Here is a 27683-nt window from a genome sequence, read left to right as displayed (position 1 = left end):
GGCTTGAACTCAGGTCTGTTGACACCACAATACAATCATTAGCTGACTGAACCTAGTAACATTCCAGGAAGAAACTCCCGGCTTGGTGTGATCCTGTACCAGACAAGTAGTGATGTATGGATGGATGGATGAACTAAAGAATGAACGAACGAATGGATGGATGAATGAATGTGTGAATGAACGAACAAATGGATGGATGAATGAGTGTGTGAATGAACGGATGGATGGATGGATGGGTGAATGGAGTCTGGGCATTATTAAATGATTACAGCAAATACAGTTTAATCTTACAGAAATTAATTTTGCTTGAGAAGCAATACATGAAAAAATCAAGTTGTGCCGGTTAAAACGATGCACCCAGCTGGCGGTTCCGCTTCCCGGGAAGATGAGTCACATATGAAGTCAACTGCAGTTGTTAAAACATCCGTAGAGCATTCCCTGGAATGGAGACGGCACGTGGGGGCTTAGCCGGGCGCCAGGGGCCCGGGGCCCGGGGCCCGGGGCCAGCCCTGCATATCACCACGGCGATAAACGCTCAGAGACCCATGATGTTTAGCAGTCCGATATGTTTCCCTGGTGTGGCGTGTGTCCAAGCAGACCAACCGTGTCTTTTTGGTCGTGGGAAATGTAATTTCCCTAAATCTCCATGAAAGACACAAAAATTTTAATTTCACTGAACCCAGAAAAGCAAATCAGTTTCCTCAATGGCTCTGGATGTCTGTCTGAGATTTTCCAAACACTAAAGCCTTGTATGAATTTTCACAGGTACCTCGCAGTCCAGCAGTGGTGGATAGAGAAGCCCAGCCTGGTAGGTTTTACCATCAATACAGCACCGAGGTCCCACCAACCGCGACTGCGACTGCGACTACGACTGCGACCACGACCGCTGACCTCATCTGGGCTGGACTTTCAAGTGGCAGGTGTCAAACTTCCAGTTGGCCTGTGGAAATTCCATGCATCATTATTCTCACAAACAAGTGGGGGTGAGGCACATTTTCCTTAATACCTTTAACCCCTCCCTCCTCCCAGCGCTTTCAGTTTCGTAACAGTATCTGCTCTGCAAGATGGGCGGTAGGGGGGGGGGGGGGGGGAGGAACCAGATTGAGGGTATTTTTTTGTTGTCTTTATTCTGTTTCTCCTCAGGCTGCCTGTTCTAATAAGAAGCCTGTAAATTCCTTCCTGTTTCCCCAACATTACATTGTTTCTTGTTCATCTTCAGTCCAGTACTATTTGTATTTTCTTGCCATGTCTGAGCCAGTGAGCTTTGAAAGAGATATGTACCATATGCCAAGGGGCGGAGCTTCCTGCCGGTATACACGCCCCAGCCTCCGAATCAGGTACGGCAAATTAGGGTACGAGTCTGAGAAATGGCAGATGGTTGCTTTGTAAAAGGCGCTAGTCAGTTCCGCCACACTAAAAGAATTCTTCGGAACATGATAGCATATCATGGGCCCAGAAACTTGGGGGCTGGAATCGCTGTGCTGGAGCTCATGTTCCTGCTCTCTCATTAATCGCTGGCAGAGACAGAGTGCCGCTCACAACCCCCCCCCCCCCCCCCACCCCACACCACCCCCACAGGCTTCTGCCGCTACCTCCACTCCGGAGCCATTCGGGGGTCAATGGATGTTCAGCATAATGGCTTGTATGCTATGGGGGGCAGGGGGGGCACAACCCTGAGGGGTGGGTTGTGGGGGAGGTTTGGGGGTGGTGGGACACACACCATTAACCCTTTCCTCTCCTGGATTTTCTTGGAGTGTCCAGCAGAGGCTGCACTGGCGATGTTTGCAGCGGTAGTGAGTCTCTTTGTCCTGCCTGCTGACAGACACCCTCTTAAACTCATGAGCCATAGACCCGGAGTCTGTGTTTAATTTGTTGCGAATGTCCCAAATGTATCCCTCCTGTTTCACTGCGAGATGTTGCTCTGTGACCGTGCAATGATGTGCTAATCAGTCAAGGGACGCTGAGGTGTCCCACCATGTCCACCAGGGCGAGATGAAGAGATGTTCACCAGCAAGGCGTCGCTTTGAACTGGCGCAATGGCAACAAGCGAGAGAGGTAATACTGGGGTGTGCAGGAACGTGACGGTGTGCTCTGTGTGAAGGTTTCCTTACAATGGTGCCAGGACCGGAGAAAAGGCCAGATCTGTAAAGCATACGAGAAACTGACAAGTCCATGTGAAATATTCCAAATATCATTTTGAGCTTTTATAAAAAAAATACAGCCTGAAAGGGGTTAAATTTACACACTGATGAACAGCTGTATTTAAGACACATCTGTGGTCACTGTGTGAGTTACGTATAGCTACTAGGGGACATAAGAGTGTGTTATGCACAGCTACTAGGGGACATAAGAGCGTGTTATGCACAGCTACTCGGGGACAGAGCGTGTTATGCACAGCTTCTCGTTGACAGAGTGTGTTACACAGAGCTAGTCTGGGATAGAGTGTGTTATGCACAGCAACTCAGGGACATATTGTGTTACACCCTTAATACTACTTGGGGACAGAGTATGTTACACACTGTTACTCAGGGACAGAGTATGTCACGTACTGTTATTTGGGGACGGAGTGTGTCATATACTCGTAAATTTCTTATGTTCTTATGTTCTTATATACTGTTATTTGAGAACAGTGTGTGTTTCACTTTATTTTACTGAGTATGTTACTCTCCGAGTATGTTACCGAGTATGCTACTCTCTGCTACTCTGGCACAGAATGTATATGAGTGTGTTATGCACAGCTGCTCAGGGGCAGAATGTGTTATGCACAGCTACTTAGGGACAGAGTGTGCTATGCTCAACTACTCAGGGACAGAGTGTGCTATACTTAGCTACACGGGGACGGAGTGTGTTACGCACAGCTGCTCAGGGACACAATATGTTACCACAGCTACTTAGGGACAGAGTGTATAGGAGTGTGTTACGTTCACCTACTCAATAACAGAGTGTGTTATGCACAGCTACTCAGGGACAGAGTGTGTTACGCTCAGCTACTCAGGGACACAGTGTGTTACTTATAGCTACTTGGGGACAGAGTATATAAGAGCGTGTTATGTACAGCTACTCCGGGACATTGTGTGTTATGCACAGCTACTCCAGGAGAAAGTGTGTTACGCTCAGCTACTCATGGACAGAGTGTGTTATGCATAGCTACTCGGGGACAGGGTGTATAAGAGTGTGTTACGCATAGCTACTCGGGGACAGGATGTATAAGAGTGTTACACATAGCTACTCGGGGACAGGTGTATAAGTGTGTGTTACACATAGCTACTCGGGGACAGGTGAATAAGAGTGTTACACATAGCTACTCGGGAACAGGGTGTATAAGAGTGTTACACATAGCTACTCGGGGACAGGTGTATAAGTGTGTGTTACACATAGCTACTCGGGAACAGGGTGTATAAGAGTGTTACATATAGCTACTCGGGGACAGGTGTATAAGAGTGTTACACATAGCTACTCGGGAACAGGGTGTATAAGAGTGTTACACATAGCTACTCGGGGACAGGTGTATAAGTGTGTGTTACACATAGCTACTCGGGGACAGGGTATATAAGAGTGTTACACATAGCTACTCCGGGACAGGATGTATAAGAGTGTTACACATAGCTACTCGGGGACAGGGTGTATAAGAGTGTTACACATAGCTACTCGGGGACAGGGTATATAAGAGTGTGTTACACATAGCTACTCGGGGACAGGTGTATAAGAGTGTGTTACACATAGCTACTCGGGGACAGGGTGTATAAGAGTGTTACACATAGCTACTCGGGGACAGGTGTATAAGTGTGTGTTACACATAGCTACTCGGGGACAGGGTATATAAGAGTGTGTTACACATAGCTACTCGGGGCAGGATGTATAAGAGTGTTACACATAGCTACTCGGGGACAGGGTGTATAAGAGTGTTACGCATAGCTATTCGGGGACAGGATGTATAAGAGTGTGTTACGCATAGCTACTCGGGGACAGGATGTATAAGAGTGTTACACATAGCTACTCGGGGACAGGTGTATAAGAGTGTGTTACACATAGCTACTTGGGGACAGGGTGTATAAGAGTGTGTTACATATAGCTACTCGGGGACAGGGTGTATAAGAGTGTGTTACACATAGCTACTCGGGGACAGGATGTATAAGAGTGTTACACATAGCTACTCGGGGACAGGGTGTATAAGAGTGTGTTACACATAGCTACTCGGGGACAGGGTGTATAAGAGTGTGTTACACATAGCTACTCGGGGACAGGGTATATAAGAGTGTTACACATAGCTACTCGGGGACAGGGTGTATAAGAGTGTGTTACACATAGCTACTCGGGGACAGGTGTATAAGTGTGTGTTACACATAGCTACTCGGGGACAGGGTATATAAGAGTGTGTTACACATAGCTACTCGGGGACAGGGTGTATAAGAGTGTTACACATAGCTACTCGGGGACAGGGTGTATAAGAGTGTTACACATAGCTACTCGGGGACAGGTGTATAAGAGTGTGTTACACATCGCTACTCGGGGACAGGGTGTATAAGAGTGTTACACATAGCTACTCGGGGACAGGGTATATAAGAGTGTTACACATAGCTATTCGGGGACAGGGTGTATAAGAGTGTTACACATAGCTACTCGGGGACAGGGTATATAAGAGTGTGTTACACATAGCTACTCGGGGACAGGGTGTATAAGAGTGTTACACATAGCTACTCGGGGACAGGGTGTATAAGAGTGTTACACATAGCTACTCGGGGACAGGTGTATAAGTGTGTGTTACACATAGCTACTCGAGGACAGGGTATATAAGAGTGTGTTACACATAGCTACTCGGGGACAGGTGTTTAAGAGTGTGTTACACATAGCTACTCGGGGACAGGGTGTATAAGAGTGTGTTACACATAGCTACTCGGGGACAGGTGTATAAGAGTGTGTTACACATAGCTACTCGGGGACAGGGTATATAAGAGTGTGTTACACATAGCTACTCGGGGACAGGTGTATAAGAGTGTGTTACACATAGCTACTCGGGGACAGGGTATATGAGTGTGTTACACATAGCTACTCGGGGACAGGGTATATAAGAGTGTGTTACACATAGCTACTCGGGGACAGGTGTTTAAGAGTGTGTTACACATAGCTACTCGGGGACAGGGTATATAAGAGTGTGTTACACATAGCTACTCGGGGACAGGTGTATAAGAGTGTGTTACACATAGCTACTCGGGGACAGGGTATATGAGTGTGTTACACATAGCTACTCGGGGACAGGGTATATAAGAGTGTGTTACACATAGCTACTCGGGGACAGGTGTATAAGAGTGTGTTACACATAGCTACTCGGGGACAGGGTATATAAGAGTGTGTTACGCATAGCTACTCGGGGACAGGGTATATAAGAGTGTGTTACGCACAGTTCCTTGGCAGAGTATTGAGCGCCAGCTGTAACGTGTTTAGTTCCCCCCCTCCTCCCCCCGTGCCGCTTCCCCTCATGTTGCCCCATTTCATATTTTACAGCTGCTGCACGGCAGCCTGTAAATGCCAGGGTGTTTGGCAGGAAATGCAGCTAGGAGGGGCCAGAGGCAGCATGGTAAAGCTCCGCTTCAGAAATATCAAGAATTCCGGTTCATGATTTCAGATCTGCTGGACTAGAGTCTTGGATAGTGCTGGTTTGGCTTGACAGGAGAGTCCCAGGAGAGGTGTGAGCCCTAGTAAGCCTTATTCCCCGCTAACCCCACACACACCCATTCCTTTGTGTTTCTTTTTCCATGTCTTATCATTTCATTCACAGTAGAGGAGCACAGTGGGGAAACCACACCGGTCAGGGCGCGATATAAAGTCAGAGTCGCTGATGCGGCGAGCTGAGCAGGGGTATGGGCTTATGATGATCCACCACTAGGTGTCACTGTAGAGCAAACAGTGGGCAGTGAGCATTACTGGGAGCCACTGGGTCTCTGCCGAGCTGCGGCGAGAGTGCTTTGTTCACTGGAATTGCAAGCGTGACATATCCAAGCGGATCCTGTCAGGCAGCCATAGTTGGGGCAATGAGGGGCACCGTGGGCAAAGGCTGCTCCTCTCTGTGGCTTCTGGGGTTTTCTCCACACCTTCCGGAATGAAACAAACCAAAGTCACTTTACCTGGAGGCTGAAGATGCTAGGTGTGTGTGGGACCCCCCCCCCTCCCCAGCGTGGGGTTAATGCTTACCTGCACCCCCTGCAAGGGGGTCTTGTCCGAGCTCGTTTATGGCTATTCGAGCTGTCACAGCTATCCGCGCCTTACCCGCTCCGGAGTTAATTAAGCACCAGACAGGTTTGTGGGCAATGCTCCCCCCACCCCCCTGCCTGGCACCCCCACCCCCCTGCCTGGCACCCCCACCCCACCACCCGTGGCTTTCGCGGTAGCTGGCCTGCCCCCAAATGAAACAACGTGCAGAGAGACAAAAGTGTCGTCCCCCCCCCCACTTCCCTTGCTTCAGTTTAGTCTCTTGGGTCTGCCAACTGTCCAGATCCACCCCCCACCCCCTGTCCACAGATGGCTGATCAAGTTTGCATGACTGCAGTGGGGAAACATCATGCCCCCCCTGCTGGCGGAGCACCCATCACGCCTAGGCTCAGCGACCTCCATCGGGACCTCTCAGCCTATCAGGTCAGCCCAGGGGTCCTCACCCCCCCCCCCCTGCCCTGCTGTAATGGATGCTTTCTGCTACTCCTACAGGTAGCCTGACGCTGCAGTCATGACCTGGGGGGGCGGCAGTTAGGAGCCTGTGTACAGAGAATTTGGGGTGGTGGGGGGTTTCTTTCATTACCAGGAGCAGTGGGGAGCTTGGAGATGCAGGGCTTCCAGTGTCTGTCCTTCAGTGCCTATATTGTTCCCCTGGCAGATAAGCATCACCTGCTGTTGTGCACGGTGGCCTGGAGACACAGCCGCGGTTCTCCGCGAGCGGCACCAACTGACTCCCCGGTGAGGCGATACCCGGCGGTTATGCCCGTCGTGCCCCGCTCGGCCAACGAGAGCCACATTCCTGCTCAAGATCTTGTCGACGCGATGCGTTTGCTGGCCAGTTTATTAGGTACAGCTGCCCGCGAGAGTAAAAGGCCTGCTCAGCCAATCAGGCGGCTTCAGCTGAATACATTCAGCTCACAGAGAAGGTTAGGAGGAGCAGCTGCTTTGTGGTTAAGCATCAGACCAGCTATGACACCTGATGTGAGCCGTGTTGAATGTGATCGTTGGTGTTGGATGAAATGGTTTCAGCATCTCATAAATGGCCGACTTCCTGTCATTTTCACACACTACAGTGTACAGAGGAACATGCAATGGCTAAATGAAAACATCCATTCAATGGTATTTCTGTGGCTGAAAACAAGTCAAGCCTTGCTTATGGATACTGACCTTGCTTTGTGCTATTCGACATGCTATATAAAATGGCCACTAGATGTATGCAGACAAACTCACTGCAGACCTGACATTAGGATCACAGATGTGGGACAGATCGACAGGTCAAATATACCGTCTGCTGACGCTTGCGCTGAACCGATGTATGTCAGAGCAGTGCGGCTGAACCCCCCGAACAGCTGTGCTTATGTGAGAGAGTCCCAGGCCTGCTAAGCCTCGCTGAACATTAACGGGCCAGACGGATTGGTCCCGAAGCCCACGGCAACTGCTCCGGCGAGGACGACCCCCGGCAAGCAGAGAGAACGAGCCAATCATGCCACGCAGATGGAGAAGACGGAACAGACCAGTCACGTCTGTGAGATAGAGAAGTCAGAGAGGACTTGGTTGGTGCTGGGCTGCCTGGCTGTGAATCTCCAAAACATGGGATGGCAGGTGAAGGCTCATTAATATTCATAAAATAAGCGCTACCTGATTGGCCAGTGATGGTCTTTGTGCTACAATGCTTTCAGGAAACTCGCATGAATTTTGTGGTGCATAACGTTCTTTCTAATGCTTACGAGTCTTTGTGCTACACTGCTCTTGGGAAACACCCCTCATTTGTAGCGTGAAAAGTTCTTTTTACTAGCTATAATATCGACGATCGAGATTCCGAGGTAGTTAACTAGCTAGCTAAGTTAACTTTTTTTTAACTAAAAAGTAATGTTAGTCCAGATGAAAGCAGGTAATCAGGTAGCGCTTCCTTTATGAATATTTATGAGCTTCTGTCAGAGCCGCAACAGCATTTCACTGGCCAACCAGGTAGCTTCCTTTATGAATATTAATGAGGCTTCCCTGTTTTCCTACATTTTGGAAATTCACCGCCTGGCCACAGGGGAGAATCTCAGACATCACCCCGATTTTACTGCTGGGTGAGGTTAAGCTGGTGCCTGTTAGACTACATCTCTGAACTGGCTAAAAACTCAACCTGCCCCCCCAATAAATGCTCACAGGCATTTTAGTTTTGCGACATGAAGATATAAGCAGAACGGAAATCGGGAGGAGCAGCTGTTTTCATCGTCGTTTTGCCGGCTGTTGCTTCTGAACTTCCCCCGCCGACCCAGGCCGAGCGCTTCGTGGGAACAAAGGGAGAGGAAGGGAAGTGAAAAAGGGAGAGAGACACTGTATTCGTTTAGCAATTATCTAGCCCCCCCCCCCCACCCCCCAGCCTCATTTGCATATTACTCATAAAGGCTACGGCAGCCGAGCCACGCTTAATCTTTTTATGGATCAAATAGGGATTCGGAACGACTGCTTGCGAGTTGCGTTTAATGAAGAGATGTCATGAATCGCAGGGAAGCTTCTGCCTGGGGTTGCAGCCGGGCGTGGTTTATACCTCCTGCTGAGCTCCGGTGACACAGGGGACCGGACAGGGGGATTAGGGACCTGGGGTAGGGCTGTCGAGGCTGACACCAACAACGCTAACGTCCCAAGCAAAACATTTTCGAGCCCCTCCAGAGTAGGGTGGAGTCCTGTGTCACTGAACCGTCCCCAAGGGCTCTGAGGTGAGACGGCCACCTCCCTGAGGATTCATTATCATTTTAATTGCCGTATTTATAATTTGATTTTGGCTGCGATAGGAATGGCAGTGGTAAGCGAGAGTGTGAAGCCCCCTTAATTACGACACCCGTTGTCCTTGCAGCCCGACTGATCATTTGCGGTGAATTATACTGTAGCTGTGCTCGGCCCATGAATTTTTCCAGACCGCATTTTTCAGGACGGGACGCGCGTGTGTCATCGGGTACAGACCACGGCACCCCCGCTGATTTATGGGTGATGGACACAGCCGACAGCTTACAGTTAAATCCCAGGTCCCTGCGCCGCTTCGCTGGGCCGCTGTTCTTCGCCCCATGCTTCCTTCCTCTCAGTCTTCTGCAGATGTTTTATAATTGCATCCGTTGAACAGCGTTAGGATGGAGTGCGGTGACACTGTTGAGGCACTTTTGGGACAGGTAGCACGCCCCCAAACGCCTAGTCATTTGTTTGGTTTGGTCATCTGTGCTCTGCCTTTCGTATCGATATTTTCAGCCAATCAAGATGCTTCCTGGGCTGGGAACCAATTACAAGATGAGGGGGTGGAGCCTCAGGAGTGAGATGGTCGACTTCACTACAGAAGTATGTCCCCCTTAGAGGAATGGATGACTCCATAGTCTGGTGCTATGCATGGCTACTGCATTACGCAATGCAGATACCCAGTGTGCCCAGTCCCTGTGCAAACCCTGGCTGTTGGGGGGGCTGTAAATGCCCGCAGGCTGCCGTCACTGGGCTTGCACCGGGTCGGTCGGGTCCCTCCAGGACATGGGCTGTGCCAGCAGCATGTCCGATCCGTCACTAATCTGAAGCTAATTCACTTTTCCCAGCCTGTCTCCCATCACGCATTTCTTCCAGAGGCTGAAATCTTAAACACTTTCTGGTTTTTTTTTTTAAGCCAAAGCACGGCAACAAGTGACATCACCGCTGCACTAATGATAAGCAGGGGGCGCCCTCATACACAACCTCACCTCCCATGAGGTTCCATTCCGGTCACTCATCCTGGCCTCGTTACTCATTGGCCGGCCTTGGGAAGATTGGCAGGACTGTCGACCAATCTGAGATCTGGTTACATGCGGGCATTTTGGGCAGTGGACGGCACTTTTAGGACACGTCCTGAGAATGTCCAAGATGGCCTTCTGGAGCATAATGGTATGATGTGTATTTGGAAAGCAGGTCGACGGCGGGTGGAGAGATCTGCACGTGTGCACGCCGCCTATTCAGGTCAGGAGATGCGTCCCCGGCAGCAGGACCCGGCCGCAGGGCCAGGCAGGAACAGGAAGCAGAAACCGAAAACAGCAGGTGCTCACAGAGCTTTGCGAGAAACATTTGTGTCACGCCGAGGAGGATCACGTCGGGGGGGTGAGGGGGGGCAGTCTTAACAGCAAGCTGCACCCTGCAAGCAGCTGTCATGGAGGCCTAGGTTATATCACCCCCAGCCAGCAGAGTCAGAGTTGCATTCTCAGGAGTCTTTTTCAGTCCTGTGAGATGAGTGGGCAGGCGACATGGACCCTACCAGACAGACAGGCAGACAGACAGGCAGACAGACAGACAGACAGGCAGGCAGGCAGACAGACAGACAGACAGGCAGGAAGACAGACAGACAGAAAGACAGACAGACAGAGTTATTGACTGATTGATTGATTTTGTTGATCCCAATGGGAAATTATGAAGAAAGACTCTCAAGCTTAAAGACCAGAGAACTCTCCTACATACAGCTCCTGAACTCAACAAAAAGTGCTTTGAGGCGACGTCGTTATATAAGAATGTAATTTAATTTAAATAAGACTAATGAAATGAAATGTATTAAAGGGAGCCTGTGAGCTTCAGAAAGCATCATGGGCATTCTCAGGGGTGCCTCTGGCCCGGCAGACCGATGTGCTGCGTGGCCGTACAGAGGATGTGCAGCGTGGCGGTACAGAGGATGTGCAGCGTGGCCGTACAGAGGATGTGCAGTGTGGCGGTACAGAGGATGTGCAGCGTGGCGGTACAGAGGATGTGCAGCGTGGCCGCTGATTCTGACTGCTGCCACACTTGGGTACAGGGTGTGGTGGAAAACTTGTCCAAACTGGGAAGCTGGCTGGGGCTCTGGAGGATGCTGAAGTCCAACAAGGTGACCTGTTTGGTTGGGGTGTGACAGAGTGACAGTCCACCTTCCCAAAGTCCCGGCCAAAACGGGAGCCAGCTGGGACTACAAGGCTGGCTTGTCCGCTGAACGACGCTCCAGTCTGAACACATATCTTGTTACCTTAGCTAACCTTCTCTCTGGTGAAAGCATCACAGCAGGACATCCCCACGATTCAAACCAGCCTTCAAGTGCTGAGTTTGTGTCCTTAAGTGCCTGGCTGTTTGCGGATTGGCTGAGTTTGGGTGGAATGGAGCTGACATAACCTCTGTGAAATCCATAGAGTTCACAGCAGGCAAATGGGCTAAGTATCCTATTTGACGAAGGTGGGAATGGATCCGGACATGCATTTATTACGCTTTCCTCTGATTTAGAGATTTAGACTTATCAAGTTGGGCATAACAGTGAACCCTGCAGCTATCGGTCCCATGTGACTGAGTCTGTATTAATCCTATTAATACAGCCTGAAGTTGGTATTTACCAGAAGCCCTTCAGGAAGAGCATGTCCAAGGGTGGGGCCACAGGGGTACTGGCCCCAGCTGAAAGCTGATTGGTCCCTGGAGTACCTCTTCCGTGTCACTCACCAATTTAATACATGTCATTGGCTAATGCTAAGGTTGGCCTCTCTGCATGAATTATGGCCCCTCTTATGCCCACACTTTAAAAAATCTCCGAATTGCCTGATCCTCTCACTGCACAGCCATTGACAAAGAACCCGCCTCCTCTCTTGTCAGATTCAAATTCAACATGTCCGCCACGGTTTTGTTTGTGCCCCCTCCCTCCCCCCACTGATTTTATCTTTCCAAGGTTTTTATACTGGCAGGAGCAGCATTTGTAAGAACACCTTTGTTATTATGGTGATGCCACCCCCTTTCCTTTGATGAAGAAGGTCACGTCGATGCTGAAGGCCTGCTTCACCACCATGTGTGCAGAATGGGTGTGGCCCTTCAGAGGTAACGTGCCCCGGCCTCGGGTAAACACGAGCCTGAGGTTAAAGGGCTATGGCGAGATCGCTTCAGGCTCTGCCCCCCCGTGTAAGCGTGCGTGTGTAATGTGTACTGAGGATCTCTCCAACGCCTCCCCCCCCGTGATCATCTGTCCTTTGTTGTGCTCCATGAGGCTGCCGTTCCCAAAGCGTACAGGAGCCACAGCACACTTATTTATAGCCAGTCATGTGAGACAGCCCCTCGCCTTCCCCTCAGACAGCACGTGAGCAGGCAGCACGATAAGCTACAGCGAGCAGAGGGGTCTAACAGCTGGGCAGCAGGAGGCAGTGAGGAGATGGGCTGAGGACTGTGTAGGACAGACTGGAAAGGGGGCGGGGACTGTGTAAGACAGACTGGAAAGGGGGCGGGGACTGTGTAGGACAGACTGGAAAGGGGGCGGGGACTGTGTAAGACAGACTGGAAAGGGGGCGGGGACTGTGTAGGACAGACTGGAAAGGGGGCGGGGACTGTGTAAGACAGACTGGAAAGGGGGTGGGGACTGTGTAGGACAGACTGGAAAGGGGCGGGGACTGTGTAAGACAGACTGGAAAGGGGCGGGGACTGTGTAGCACAGACTGAAAAGGGGGCGGGGACTGTGTAGGACAGACTGAAAAGGGGGCGGGGACCGTGCTGGACAGACAGTTAGGAGAGACGACAGGGACCGTGCTGGACAGACAGTTAGGAGAGACGACAGGGACCGTGCTGGACAGACAGTTAGGAGAGACGTCAGGGACCGTGCTGGACAGACAGTTAGGAGAGACGACAGGGACCGTGCTGGACAGAAAGTTAGGAGAGACGACAGGGACCGTGCTGGACAGACAGTTAGGAGAGACGACAGGGACCGTGCTGGACAGACAGTTAGGAGAGACGTCAGGGACCATGCTGGACAGACAGTTAGGAGAGATGACAGGGACCATGCTGGACAGACAGTTAGGAGAGATGTTAGGCAGTGGTGTTGTGCTGATCAGTTTAGGTAGATACATACCTACCCAATATTCAATCAACCAATAATGTTCCTACGCTGACTGTGAAGAGTATGTTGTTAAACTTGTAGTAAACTTGCAGTCACGGTAGTCTGGCCAATGAATGAACTTCCTGTATCAGATTGCATCTCTTAATCCCCTCCCTTTCCTTCATTATTCTTCTCTCAATAACTCTTTACATCATTAACAAGGCGTCACATCCTGACATTCACAACTGGCATCTCAGTGGCAGTAAACAAGGTTAGCTGGACATGTATGAATGTATAATAGTTACATAAAGTTTCAAGAACACTAATATCTACATATGTGTATTCTTTATATATCTCATGTGTGGTTTTGAAATGGTGCTTACTCATAAATCTATCTATTTCTCACAGGAGAGATGTCAGGGACTGCATTGGACAAATATTTATGAGATGTTGGGGATCTTGTTGGACAGACAGTTAGGAGAGATATTGGGGACTGTTGGACAAACATGAGAGATGTCAAGGACTGTGTTAGACAAGCTGGGACATCTTCCCCGCAGACATTGAAGAATTTACAAAGGCCTGTCCCCTTTGAGTCCCTGCAGCAGATCATCCAGTTTCACCAGTTCAGTCACACGCAGCAAATTGGTCCAGGGGCCCCTGGTCCCACGCAGTTATGAGGACGAGGGTGTTTCGCGAACGGCTCACAGTTCCAATCTAATCTCACGGTTGACTTCAGACACTGGGAGCCTTCAGTCTCACGCAGACAGGTGACAGTGCCCTGTGTCATTTCAGCTGTTAATCATATTTAGATTTTGTGTGAGCAATCACCAGGGAAACCAACGAGTGGAGCAGGTTCTTCAAGGGTGGGGGCAGGGGGAAGGAGGTTGGGGGGGGGGGGCAGTGCCACGACGCGATTAGCAGGTATGATGGACGAGCCAGCAGGTACATTTTCATATAATGATAACCCCCCCCTACCATGGCACGTCATTGGAGGATGGGGGGGGTGAACTGGGACCTAGAATAAAGGAGGTCAAATCATATTCAGGTTCTCTGTGGCTAATGGCTTCCGGTTCTGTCCCACTTAATTCCTGAAATTTTGGTGATTGTGTGCGTGTTCGGGCAGCAGCATCTCATGGGGGTGTTTGCATTGCCGCTGTCATGAGGCACACGAGGCAGCAGCTCTACTGATATCTCATGCATCGCCTGCCTCCGGGGGGTGCTGTGGAGTCACAGAACAATGGGACCCCGCATGTAGCTCAGAACTATGCATGGATCTCGGACATGAGGGGGGTGCGATTAGGATCATGTGATCCTGGGAAGCAGAGCAGAGTCCCTCCTGATCCCAACCAGTCCACACCTGCTCATCTCCAGGAAGCATCCACACCAGCATGGAACAAAAGATCTATGCTGATTCTGTACTCTGTCCTTATTTGATACCAAGGTGTATGTTGTCTTTTCTGCACCAAAGAGGCCAAAGCACATATCCAGGCTCAGTTACAGCCAAATGTTCTAGAAGCATTTGGGCGCCGAGGCTGGACGCTCTACAGACAATGGAGGGGGGTGGCTGGTTCTAAGATTACAGTGCCAAGAAGGGGCCATTGTACGGCACCATGCTCCCGGTCCGGCTCTCCCTGGAGCAGCTCGCAGACGGGCTGGAAACAGGTGGAAGCATGTCCTGGCAGGAAATGTCTTCCGGATGGGGGCCCTTTTTTCCCCTCTGGCTGTTACCCTGTTACCCCCTGAGGGCTGCGGGGGTCGTTTTTCAAAAACACCGTAGGCAGGTCGACTGTCTTCAGAGAGCGGCAGGTGGTTAAAGACCGTAGAGGAAGCCTACACCCACTTACTCCACCCCCCCAAGGCTGTGAGGTTTGGGCAAAGCCGACTCCCCCGGTAACTCAAAGGTTGTCTTTTAGCAGCACGAATGTCCGTCAGGGTGCCCGAACGTCGGCGGAACCGTTGCGGGTCGGTGATTTCACAGCTCGGCTGTGTATCAGGGCAGAAAAAGAATTCTGGGTGACATCTCCCAACCTTTTAAAGTCTTTCTTACCTTTTTTTTGAGTCATTGGTAAATATAGCTTTAAATAGGTTACTAAGACAGTTAACATGGGTGACGGCTCCTGCCCGAGTCCCTGAGGGGACCCAGATAAGGGGCTTCTGGGTCAAAGATGGCAGGCAGGGTATGGAGGCTGGAGGACATCTGTGATTTAGTGTTGGGGGGGTTGGATGGCCGGGTCCTCCTTAGTCGTCCTCCTCTACGATGGATGTGGCCGCTTTGCTACCCCAGCACTAAAAACTGAACCTCAGATGTGACATAACCACCAACCTCCCCCCAATATCTCCTATTGCCCTTTGCCCTTCCGCTGTCATCTTAAATATCGCATTTCTCTAGCCCCCCTCCCCACTTGCCCAACGATGCGCCTTGATTACTCTCTCAGTAAATCCCCCCCCCCCCCCGTTAACGGGATGCTGCCACTGGCACTTATGTAACTGGCTCTTTTCAGTTGCCTCATCTAAATGGGGAGCGAGGTCCAGCCAGGAGGCAGCTCTGCATCACATGGGGAAAGCAGAGGCCAATCGGAAGTGAGAAAAAAGATTAAAAAGGTGGAGTCAGGGGCACGTGCAGAGGCGGAGCCATAGGGGCACTGACCGCAGCTGACAGCTGATTGGCCCACCGGGGTTCCTTCTCCCCTGTCACTCATCAATTCAAAACATATTATTGGCTAATGATAAGATTGGCTCCTCTGTATGAATTATGGCCCTTGTTATGTTCACCCACCTTAGACTCGCCTCTAGATGGAGTCCAGTTAGACCACAGCAGTGTGAGTGTTTTAAAGACATTCTTCACTGTCTGAACCCTTTGAGACCAGTTCAAGCAGTTATGTCACAAACTGAGGTGCTGGTGTATCACCAGCTTATCGCTCTTAATCAGGGTTCAAGAACATGTCTCATTAAGCCATTTTAAAGTGACCACAGTTTATGGCCAATAATGGCTCCTTGCGCATTGGTACAGGGACTGCTGCTCACATTTGGTTAACATGATCCTCTGCTCTTATGGGAGTGGAGTGGCTAACTCTGCTCCCATTCTTGGCCACATTGGTAATCTCCTCAAATTTTAGTCATTATGGAAAGTACAGTGTTTTAACATACCGTCCACAACGACCCACAGCGAACAGAAGAAGAAAATCACTGTGATGGATTAGAGGCATAATTGTGTCTCTTAAAGGTTCATTCTGTGATTATCCATAAAATTGCAATAATGACTTTTTTTTCAGAACCCCTGTTTGTTTGCTTTCCCTGTCGCTCGTTAGCTTGGAGCCAGAACTGAAATGGCTTGGACACCAGTACCGGTTCACCGATAGTATTTCTGGTGACAGTCCAGTGCTCTGTGGAATCCATTTTCCATATGAGTGTTCAAACTTGATTATTTCTCAGGTTCACGTCAGGCCAACCCAGAGATGGGAGCCTGCACCCCCCCATAAATTCATAAGCACGGATGTGCATCGAGAGGGGGAGAGCCACAGGAGAAAATGCCTGAAATATTATTCCGCTGAGCGCTGTAGTGAAGCCCAGCCAGTGAAGTAACGCTTCCTGAATCCCGAAGTTCAGACTCTGCATCAAGATAGAGTATCTCCAATGCAGTGTCCCCATGGGGGGGTTAAGCTGTCCAGGGTTTTCAGCCCCCCCCCCCCTCCCACACACACACACACACAGAGTCATCCAAGTGTCCAGTGAAATACCATGTGACCTGCAACATATAAAGACAGCGAAAGATTTGGTAGGGGCGTGCAAACGCTGTCTACACCCCCCACCCTTTCCTGAGATCTGCCTGATATACAGTACATCAGCCCAGATCATCCTGGGACATGCATAGCCGTTGGTGGGACAGTGTTTGAACGTAACCTGCTTATTGAGCATGCTGCTCAGATCCAGTTACTCGAACCCCTGCCCCCAGCTTTTAATCCCCACTCTGTGCTGACTCTTTGACCTGTCCCACCCAGAAAACATCTTTCTTCTTCTATCCACCTTCACTAAGAATAACCCCCCTCCCCCCCCCCCCCCCCCCCGCCACGTCACCAGGTATCCATGAACGCTGTGACTCATACGTACATCAATGGTGTGGCCCTGTGTCCTTCAGGCTGTACTCCTCACAATCCCCAAGCTGGTGCCACACCCACAAAGAAATGAATTAAAAACTGAATCCCATAGCACCACTTTCAATTTCATTGGGAGTGTTTTGCTCTCAAAAGGCCAGGACAGGCCCGGACAATAACGACTTGTAATTCATCATTTATAATGAGGCGAAGCTCTTGATTCTTAATCGCTGTGCCACCGCAAAGTCAAGCCGGCAGAGAAAGCCAGGCAGAGTCAACGAGAGGTCAGAGCGTAACAGAGTGCAAAGATAAACACGTTAAAGAGCAGCCAGGTCAGAAGCAAGAAACGCAAATATGTCTAACAGTGCTATCAATGTTTTGTCATTCTTCCATGTTCCATGGTTTGCAAGCTAAATATTACTGCCAGAAACCAAGAGTCCTTCGACAGAGTGGAAAAGCCAACCTAAGTCCTCATGGCTAATCGCTACAGCTCTATCTGCCTCGTTCCCAAGAATGGTGCCCCGTTGTCTGCAAGCATCTCCAAGACTATTCCACACCTTCAGCGTTAATAGTTTTATCTCAACGATTCACTTCCATGCCTAAAAAGGACAAGGCGTTCCTGCAGGGCGTATCCGTGTTGACGGAGATCTGCCCAGCATTTTTGAAGCGCTTCGCTTCGGTGAGAGCCAAGCAGGTGTTCCCTTTAACTTTCGCTTGAGTTGAGGCGTGGAGCATGTTCGACGTCTGAAGGAATCCGCAGGGTGTCTGATGGGCACGGCTTTTGTGAGACGGGGGCGATGTGACGTGCGTGACGTGACACGGAGCTCTGTCCGCGCCACTGCAGAAATGCTGATGCAGTGTCAGGTCACTGCAGACCTTTCCCTTGATTTGAGCTTCAGTCCATGAGTCTCCAGCTCTACCAAAAATGAGCTCCGAGGACCAACTGCAGCATCTGAATTGACTGGCTGGGAGATGGATTTACAAACAGCGGCGACAGATTAATTTTCAGTTTTGTCACCATTTCTGTTGTTGTTGTAAACCCTACCCCCCTCCCCCCGCTACCAAAGCCGAAGCTGAGATGAACCCCCCCCCCTTCCCACTTCTCCACCCCCTGCATGTCTGAAATGGAGTTTCAAGGCAAAACCCCCCACACTGCCTGTGATTAATGAAAGCCTGTGTTAACTGGCCAAGAGTGGACGGCTAAAATTAAACATGGAGGTCATGTATATATTTATGAGGGACCAGGACAGAGGGCCCTGCTAAGCAAATCGATAATAAGTAGCAACAAACAATGAGCAGCACGCCAGCCTTTCTGGCAGAGCTGAGCAACAGCAGCAGACTGGCTCTGCGACTTTATCTTGTCAACACACAGTAGGCGAGGCAGCAATGTTTTCTGAGATATGGCGCTCCGATGATAACATAAACACAGGCACACTGAATGTCACATGACCATCGCGTGCTGCTCGGTAGTCACATGACCTCGCACAAGCCTGGCTGGGGAGTTGTTATGGGTGTGGGTCTGAGATCTGCCCCTACACCGACATACTCAGTCGCTTTATCCCCCGCACCAGCCTCAGCTCCATAATTGATTTGATTATTTCACTCAATTTTACAATTGTGCCAGGGGAGGTCAGATACAGTTGGTGATTAAAACAGACCCCTGAGGACTTTTCCCAAATCACCACGGAACTGAAATGGGACTGATTTTGCTCTGATTTCAATTATCCTACTGGGCACTGGAGAACCTGTTATAATTTGCTATTTGTCTTCTTTTCCAGGAGGGGCGTTGAAGCAGGAAAAGAAAAATCATCCTCTAGGACATAACTCTCCCTCCCACCTCACACTGGTCACCAGCCAGTGGAATTTACCGATCGCAGTGGAAGTTCATTGCTGGACAATGTGTTAGTCAATACCTATATGCAGGTGGGTGGGGAAAAGAGACGTTGAGGTTTCAAAAAGGTCTGCTGACTCAGATTATAGCAGCTCGCAGGGGCAGCAAACAGTGGTGTAAACTTCTTAAAATGGCCCCCCATCTCATTTCTGGACACATGCCCATATATACAAAATAAAGCCTCTGACCTGTAACAGTTAAATGTTACAGATGTACCATATATCTTTGTGAGATATACAATACCTATAGTCAATACCTATATGCAGGTGGGTGGGGAAAGGAACTTTTATAGCCTTGTCATAAAAAAGAAAAACTAAAAATCTCTTGAGTGAGACAGATTTGCCAACCAGCGGCAGGGTACACACATCCTATGGTTTCCTGCTGTTCCTAATGCAATGTGCTTCAGTAATGTGCTTCAGTAATGTGCTTCAGTAATTTAAACCTGTGTTTCCTAACCCGGTCCTCGGAGACCCACAGCCAGTCCATGTTTTTGCTTCCCTCCCAGTGCCCTGCCAGACAATCCACATTTTTGCTCCTAGGAGGAAGCAAAAACATGGACTGGCTGCAGGTCCCTGAGGAGCGGGTTGGGAAACACTGATTAAAACTAACAGATAATGATCCTCCCTGTGACGGGGCCCATCGCCCCTCTCTGGGGCCCCCGTTCTGATTCTGCATGTACAGGCTGTGTGTGTCTGTGTGTGTTTCCCCTGGTTGTCTGCTTTACACACAAAGTCCAAAGGTGCACTTCTTTGTGATGGACCTCTGTCTGATCCAGGGGCCATGTGCATTCTGGGATATGCAGGGCAACTCGCTGTGACTCTGCATTGAATAAGTGATCACGGTGCATGAAAGAATATAACAGCTAACTACATGTCCACAATCTATACACACAGCCTTTATTTGTCAATGACTAATTTTCAAATTATCAGAAGCATTTTTTCATTTCATGCCTCAAACCTCTTTCTTGCAGGAATATGCAGCAAATGTCAAGGCATGTCAATAAAAAAATACTAATATGTGCCACAGCCAGACTTCCGTTAATCTTTCTGTTTCATTCCATTCATAAATATAGGTTTATTGTTTGCGATAGTATTGGCCATTCAACGTAAGGTCTTGAATGAATGTGAATTTTAATTTGCGTGAGGGCTCTCTCTTCTGATACGTCTGCCAGGGTCTTTTATTTTTGACAAGGAGGCTCTGACTCATCTTTCTATTTCCGTTTTTCCACCTGTTCCTTGTCCGGCTCCTCACGTGCGTCATTACGAAAAAAAAGCAAAAGGGAACGAATCATTTGGGAAGAGAAATCCCGCCGATGGCTGGACAGCGCTGCCATTCTCTTCATGCTTTCTGGACTCTATTAACTACGAAGCCCTTTAAACACGCATTATGTTGTTCAGTTACTTACCAATCACGTTCTACACATTAGGACTGGCATGCTTGCATGTTTTTGGATTCTCTTTTACACGTTATCCATTCCCACATCAGCACATACTGTATATTTTTTCAGGTGCAGTTCAAGCTAAACAAGTTTAGTATTCATGTTGAGCGTCACGGATGGCATTTTGAGAAATCAACTGCAGTTTTTTTTCTTTCACTTTGTAATATGGATATAACCAAACCAAACCACCCAAAATTAAAAAGAAAGTACGATTTCTTTCTTAATAAAATGCAACAAAAATGTTTCATTTCACCAATTTACTGAAATCCATACGCCACATTATAATATACATAAATACATTTCACCTTATACCTATAATTAATATTATACGTTCGTTTGAGTCCATGCGCTATTACGTCATGACTAGCGTAAATCACACATTGATAAAGAATTGCAATTTACGTCATATGCCACAAATTGTTAGGAGCAGTGGTCATGTTGGTATATTGTGGTATGGTGTCTCAGTCACTGCGGGAAATGAAAAAATACATCTCAACAGACAGTGTGATTTTAACGGCGATCAGTCATCTTCATTTTGAGCATTAGTCGTAATTTCTCTTTGACTTTGACAGTAGAATAAATAACGCTATTGGTGATTTCCCGGTTTCTGGTAAATGGCAGATTACTCACATCTGTGAGCGTGTGTAATCCGATTCTCCTCCAGGTCATTTTGTGAAAATCCAATGTCGTCATCGGACTATTTCATCCAGTCCAGATAAATCCCCTGTCGAATCATTCATCGAAAGAAATATGAAGATATATATGCCATAATTTTCAAATGGCCGATTAATTAAATATGTGCTAGGTGTTTGTCAGGCATTTTTCGTTTAAAAATCACTTTTTGTTTTGCGATAGATTATATAGTGCCTCATGCGTGGTCTATTTAAAAGATGGATGAATGCACATTTGTTACACCACTTGTAATATTATAAATAAAGCTGCAGCTTTAATCAAAATCTATGGATAAAAAAACCTATAACCGCAGTTTAATTAATTTTTGCATTAATGGTTAATTGCTGATAGGGATAATATGACATCGTTTTACTCTTAGGTCAAGTGGGTGTTACATGATTATTATACAGCGTCCAAATAATTTCATTTAAATTTTATAAAGTTCGGCGAATTGTAGCAGACCCCACATGTATGTGAATTAGTGAACGCCGAAATACACGGATGCGCTAATCCAATAGATCTCATCGCGATCGATTCGATCGTCGCTCGACTATTACCAAACTCCCTTCGCTTTTCTCCATTGCAACTTTTGCAGGCACTCCACAGACATGTTGGCTATGAGCTGAAGTAACCCTGCGATTTGGCTCAACTTTTGAGCCAAAAACAATTCCGAATCTGTGGGATTTCATCTGAAAGACCCCGATCTGCAGTTTCCCCTGATGACCGGCCACAGAAACTGAACCGTAGATGAAAAGTGGGAGTCTTTCTCTTTCTGATGAATTGGGCTAGTAATGCAGGAGACAGCTATTCTGTCAGGGGCTCAAGATGGCAGATTTTATTGAGTTCTAAACTGAAATCTCGCATTTATTTGCCATGAATAACAGAAGTGCTTGCACCGATGGCCCCTGTATACGAAGGTAAGGACGTGAATGCAACATCTCTATTTTTCCTGGATTTTTTTGCAGCCGTCGAAGCAGTACTTTATGGTTTTACCAATGGGAGCAATCTAAGTATCCGACTAAGGGTCCAGAAGTCCCTTTTTTGCATGCATCAACAGTGTGATCCTGCTGTTCCTAAATGAGTTTTCTTTTGCATGTCGTTTCCCCCTCTGTTACGGTCGCCAGTGTTGGTTTTCCTTATGTAATGTCTATTGTCCCAAAATCATTTGACTGGATCATTATTCAACCCAGTTACTATAGGAGGGAATAGGACTATAAAGCGGTAAACCCGGCTTCGAGTCGTCTTTTTCAGTGTAAACGACCCGATATACAGTACGCAGTATAGACATTTCTGTCTATTTATTATTAAATCCGGTGCCCAATTATCTGTATCGGCAGAAGCCGAAAAGGAACGTGCACGCTTGTATAAATTTGCAGTCGCGACAGTCCTATTCTCAGGGTCTTTATTTGTAATCTGTGTTGAGGGATATTTTTGGCGATATAGAATATCTAATGTTATATTTAGGAATAAAGCTGCTGCAATTTTTTCCAACAGAAATCCACTTTCATGCTCATTATATTTCTGTCGTCGCATTGTCGATCTCGCCAGCTAGAGAATATTACTGAAGTATCTTATATTTTAAATCATCGTAGCATAAAAGGGAGATTGCAAGTGAACTGTGGATTAATGTTTATGGGTGAACAGCGTACAGATTTGCACTTTAAACTGGCGTCCTCGTGCGGCTTGCTGCCAGTTAATGTCCACTTCTGCTACCGGCGCGGAACGGAGGTCTATTATCTGCGTTTTTTTTTTTTGGTTTCGTTTGCGAGATGCCATATATTGCAGCAACAAAAGTTGTTGATTAACTTGGAGGTGGGGAGGCTTTTATTTTTGTCGACCGGCTGCTCTTTTTTTCGTAACAAAGGAGCTGACTTGGCGAAGTGACCCGGGAATGGTCTTTTCTATAACAAATGGCATGTTTTTAGGAGTCATCTTTGAACCGGGGGGAGGGGGGGAGGAAACAGTGATGCTGACAGCGATGTGTATGAAAGGTTATATTTGCTTGTTGTCCCGGAGGAGGTTATTTACCCTCTGTGTTGCTGGAATTGTCTGCATTGTAATGATACAATGTATCTTTTATCGGCTTCGCGGGCGCCCTCTGCTGGACGAAGCTGCTAAAGCGCCAGGCACGCCGAGCGTCAAGTTCGGCCGCAGAGAGGAACATACGGGCAAAACTATCAATTACAAATGTTTTTATTGCAAATTTTTCCCTTCAATAACAAAAACAAAATATATATGGCTCTGAAATACTGTGTATGAGCCTGCTACTTAGACCCACTGATTATTGTTGTTGTTGTTCTTCTTCTTCTTCTTCTTAATAATAATAATGTTTTTTTTTAATCATCGGTTCCGCGAGAAATCCCCCCACGTGTCAGAGGAATGGCTCCTTAACTCTCTTAATCGCTTCCTTGTTCCTCTTGCACTGCTGCTTATAGCTCTGCAGCTAGTCTCGGTATTTGCCGCCACGGCAGAGGCATGTGCTAATTGCAGAAATGTCTGTAAACACTTGAAAACGACGGTCGGGGTCCAGCCCAGTCTTGGACCGCCCCAAACCTCCTCCTAGCCACGTTTTATATCCTTCCGAAATAATATCGGTCTAAATAAGCTTTTTTCGGAGTTCTCAATCCGGTGCAATTATTAAGCCATTCTCTGTGATTTTGTTTTTATTTTTTGTATTGAAGATGTTTTTTTTATTGCGGTTTGGCGCAATGCCCCCCTCCAGGTCTAAGTTTGCTGTGGCAATGCCATTGGTCAGGATGTTTTTTGACGGCCGATAAAAAAAGAAGCGACCCTGAGTACCAGATGTGCTCTGCTGACGGGGTGCCAGGCGCAATGAGGATGTGCTGTGGCGCAAATATTTACAATTTAAGGTCGATTATCTCCTTAGATTTAAAGGGAGCCTGCCAGCGGTGCAGTTAGTCCACACCTGTTATGCTTAAGAAAGCCGTTTTTAACAGTATATGCACGCAACTTGGTGCCCAAAGTGCGTTAAAAGAATAAAGGTAAATTATATGATGTAGCCTATTTCCTTATAGATGATGAAAGACATCCCTTGCTCTCAGTATAAAGGACATGAAGAGCACTGCTATGTTTTAACCGAAGAATGATACGCAGAGACATTCATGCCTGTCTACCGAGAGGTGGCCGTGCCGTCATTCACATCGGCACGTAACAAAAACGCACAAAAAAACGCAGGAAATTTCCAGCTGACACCTCGCTGACAGATAATTAGTTGAAATTACATTTTCTGGCTCCTCTTTCCACTGCGGGGAATAGTGATGGGAGTTAATTATTTTTCATGGCTATTAACTGGAGCCGCCATAAAAGTCCGTATCCTGTTGTGTGAGATGAGGATGAAGACGTGTACATTCTCTGCCTTTGTCAAAAGCAGCTAGTGAGATGACAGATTGCTGTATTTATGAATGATTTTATTTCCTAACCCTCCTTTTCCATACCCTATTACCTGTTTGTTTATATTTATCTGTGAAACACTTTATTGAAGTTTTTGTATTTTTGAGGTCAGATCCTATGCCAAAGAAAGCATTTGGTTGGCTTGTAAAATGGGAAGATACCAAAGGGACTTGAACTGAGAATGTTCTGGTCATTATTCTAGTTCCATAATTACTAAATAAAGCCTGTATTCAGCTGAATAGCCGAGATTGCTGAAGAAAAACACATGCTGGACAGTGATTTTACACTTTATTCTGGGTTTGGCAGAGTAATGTTTTTGTCTCCTCCTGCTTGCCGTAGTGTTGACGCCAGCATCAGGTAGGGGCACAGGTGCTGTTGAGATAAATGGTTGGCATTTGGGTGGCATGTGGAGGTTTGTCTCATCAGAGGCTGGGCTTGGCATTAGGGTTTGCCTTATTCTGGCTCAGGGTTCTGGTGCCTTGACCCCAGCTGACGGCGTGATGGACGGTTTGTCAGCCAAGTAAGGTCGGGCCTCAAGTTGCTGAGTAGACTTCGTACGTAACTCTGCAGAGTCTGGCTTATTTTAGCATTTAACTGCTAGATAAAATGGGCAGAAAGTAAAATGTGATCCATCTGGTGAGCTTTCTGTGTGGGGGTCTGGTTCATGGGATGGCAAACTGGTGAGCTTTCTTAGTGGTGTACTGGTTTTTGAGATGGCAGAGCGGTGAGGCATTTTGTGGTGGGCAGGTTCTCAGGATGCCAAACCGGTGAGAGTTCTGCGTGGTGGAGAGATTCTTAGGAGACCAAGTTAATGGGCTCTCCATTCCTTTGCTTGAAGGATGTTCTTGAGATGGCACTTAAATTAAGAGCAACATCCAGCGTCGCTGTATTTCGACATATGCAAAGGCAAGATGGCCTGTGGTCGGTCAATCTGGGCTACTGTTGCATTATAACATTCCTCAAAAGATGCTTGGGTTTCTTGTTTTGAAGATTTACAAATGATGGTGTGCTGGGCTCTGGATCTGCGTAAATATCGATTCAGTTAAAGATAACGTAACCATAGCTACTTGACATGGTCTTATAATTTTGGAGATCTTTGAATTGTAATGTTTATTGCTTTTCCACTGTATTACAAGGTAAGAGGAAGTCAGAAATTGATGTTGTAGATATCGTGGGGGGGAGGACAGAGTGGGTTTAACAGTACTGAACATGAACAGATTCACAGGTGTTTCAGCTTGGGGAACGACTTGGGTTGGGGGGGGTGTGTGGCGCCTGTCACACAAGGATGAACAATGCTGTGGCGTGGAACTTCTGTTTTCGGTCTTTAGTCTCTTGTTGAATTAAGTTGCCCTTCCCAAATGTTTATATATACACACATACAGTCACAGACACATACACAGTCACAGACACATACACAGTCACAGACACACACAGACACGCACACAGTCACAGACACGCACACAGTCACAGACACGCACACAGTCACAGACACGCACACAGTCACAGACACGCACACATACACACACACACACACATATACACAAACACAGTCACAGACACATATACACAAACACAGTCACAGACACATACACACAAACACAGTCACAGACACACACACACATACAGACACACACACACATACAGACACACAAACACAGTCACACACACACACATACACAAACACAGTCACACACACACACACATACACAAACACAGTCACAGACACACACACACACAGTCACAGACACATGGTGCGTTCGATTATTTCTCTCCAAGTCGGAACTCGGATGAAAACGTCACGATACGTCACGAAAAACATCACTTCCCATCGGAAACACGCCCCTTTTATGACGTTGAAGTCGGATAAGATTTTGTTGCCCGAGTTGCCCTTGTGACGTAATTTCAACATGGCGACTTGGTTTGTTTGTAGTTTATTTACTGTTCGAAAAAAGAATATCGCTATGAATGTACTAAAATATTTTATAAAGCTTTTAATGTGGTTTGACTAGTTCGTGTTTCTTGTTTGTCTCTCGGAAAAATCTAAATTTCTCCATTTTCTTCATTTGGAAAACTCCAAATCTGCTAAAATATACAGCAACAACACACAGCAACGTGTTCATGGAGGCAGCCATGTTTGTTCCGAGATGTGGGTAGCTCGAACGGGAGATTGTCGGACGTGATGTCACTCAACTCTGAATTTCCGAGTTCCAAGAGAAAAACGAACGCACCAAGATACGCACACACAGTCACAGACACACACAGTCACAGACACACACAGTCACAGACACACATGCACACAGTCACAGACGCACACAGTCACAGACACACACACACAGTCACAGATACGCACACAGTCACAGACGCACACAGTCACAGACACACACAGTCACAGACACACACAGTCACAGATACGCACACAGTCACAGACACACACAGTCACAGATACGCACACAGTCACACACACACAGTCACAGACACATGCACAGACACAGACACAGACACACACACAGACACACACACAGTCACAGACACACACACACACAGACACAGACACACACAGACACCAGGTTATTTTGAATTGCAGCCGTCTCAGGGTAACCCAGGCTGTCAAACTGAGCGCGTTTAGCCACTTTCACAACAGCCTATGAAGGGGGCGGGAAAAAATAAATGAACTGGATGGCTGAAGGGAGCAGTGTGCAGCTGGTGGCTCTGTACTCTCCCTGTAAAAGGATGGAGACTTGGATGGCTGAAGGGAGCAGTGTGCAGCTGGTGGCTCTGTACTCTCTCTGTAAAAGGATGGAGACTTGGATGGCTGAAGGGAGCAGTGTGCAGCTGGTGGCTCTGTACTCTCCCTGTAAAAGGATGGAGACTTATTGTATGATGACATTATATGATCTGAATGAAATGCTTTTATCTGTTGCTTGTGATTTTATTTAACCAGGATGTATAATAAAAATGAAACCCAAAGGCAGCCCATCTGTTCTCACAGTCCATGTATTCATATCTTTATGGGGACTCTCCATTCATTTCTATGGGCCCTTCATATCACCCTTGATAGTGCCCTTCGTAGCACTCTTCATAGTACCCTTTGTAGTAGGCCTGTATCACTTCTGGATATAAGTGTGATTATTACATGCATAATAATCACTAGGGCGCACTACTAATCTGCTTACC

At 47.8% G+C, this 27683-nt stretch overlaps 1 protein-coding gene and 1 long non-coding RNA gene across 3 annotated transcripts in view; both read left to right on the top strand.

The window, feature by feature from the left end:
- Window positions 1-19505, top strand: part of LOC140578594 (uncharacterized) — a 38599-nt gene extending 19094 nt beyond the window's left edge. The window contains exons 2-3 of the long non-coding RNA XR_011982851.1: window positions 766-983; window positions 18876-19505. This is a non-coding gene — a long non-coding RNA (uncharacterized lncRNA). The remainder of the gene's footprint in view (window positions 1-765; window positions 984-18875) is intronic.
- A 2164-nt stretch (window positions 19506-21669) lies between these two features.
- The window catches only part of LOC111833267 (homeodomain-interacting protein kinase 2-like), a 49996-nt gene continuing 43982 nt past the window's right edge, over window positions 21670-27683 (top strand). For both annotated transcript variants that reach the window (XM_023791365.2, XM_023791364.2), the window contains exon 1: window positions 21670-22015. In XM_023791365.2, the coding sequence (XP_023647133.1) occupies window positions 21997-22015 (19 nt within the window). In that variant the 5' untranslated portion in view covers window positions 21670-21996. The remainder of the gene's footprint in view (window positions 22016-27683) is intronic.

Source organism: Paramormyrops kingsleyae, chromosome 1 (genome assembly GCF_048594095.1).
Source record: "Paramormyrops kingsleyae isolate MSU_618 chromosome 1, PKINGS_0.4, whole genome shotgun sequence".
NCBI lineage: Eukaryota > Metazoa > Chordata > Actinopteri > Osteoglossiformes > Mormyridae > Paramormyrops > Paramormyrops kingsleyae.
The sequence above is the reverse complement of the archived record's forward strand: the minus strand, read 5'-3'. Positions and strand labels throughout refer to the sequence as shown.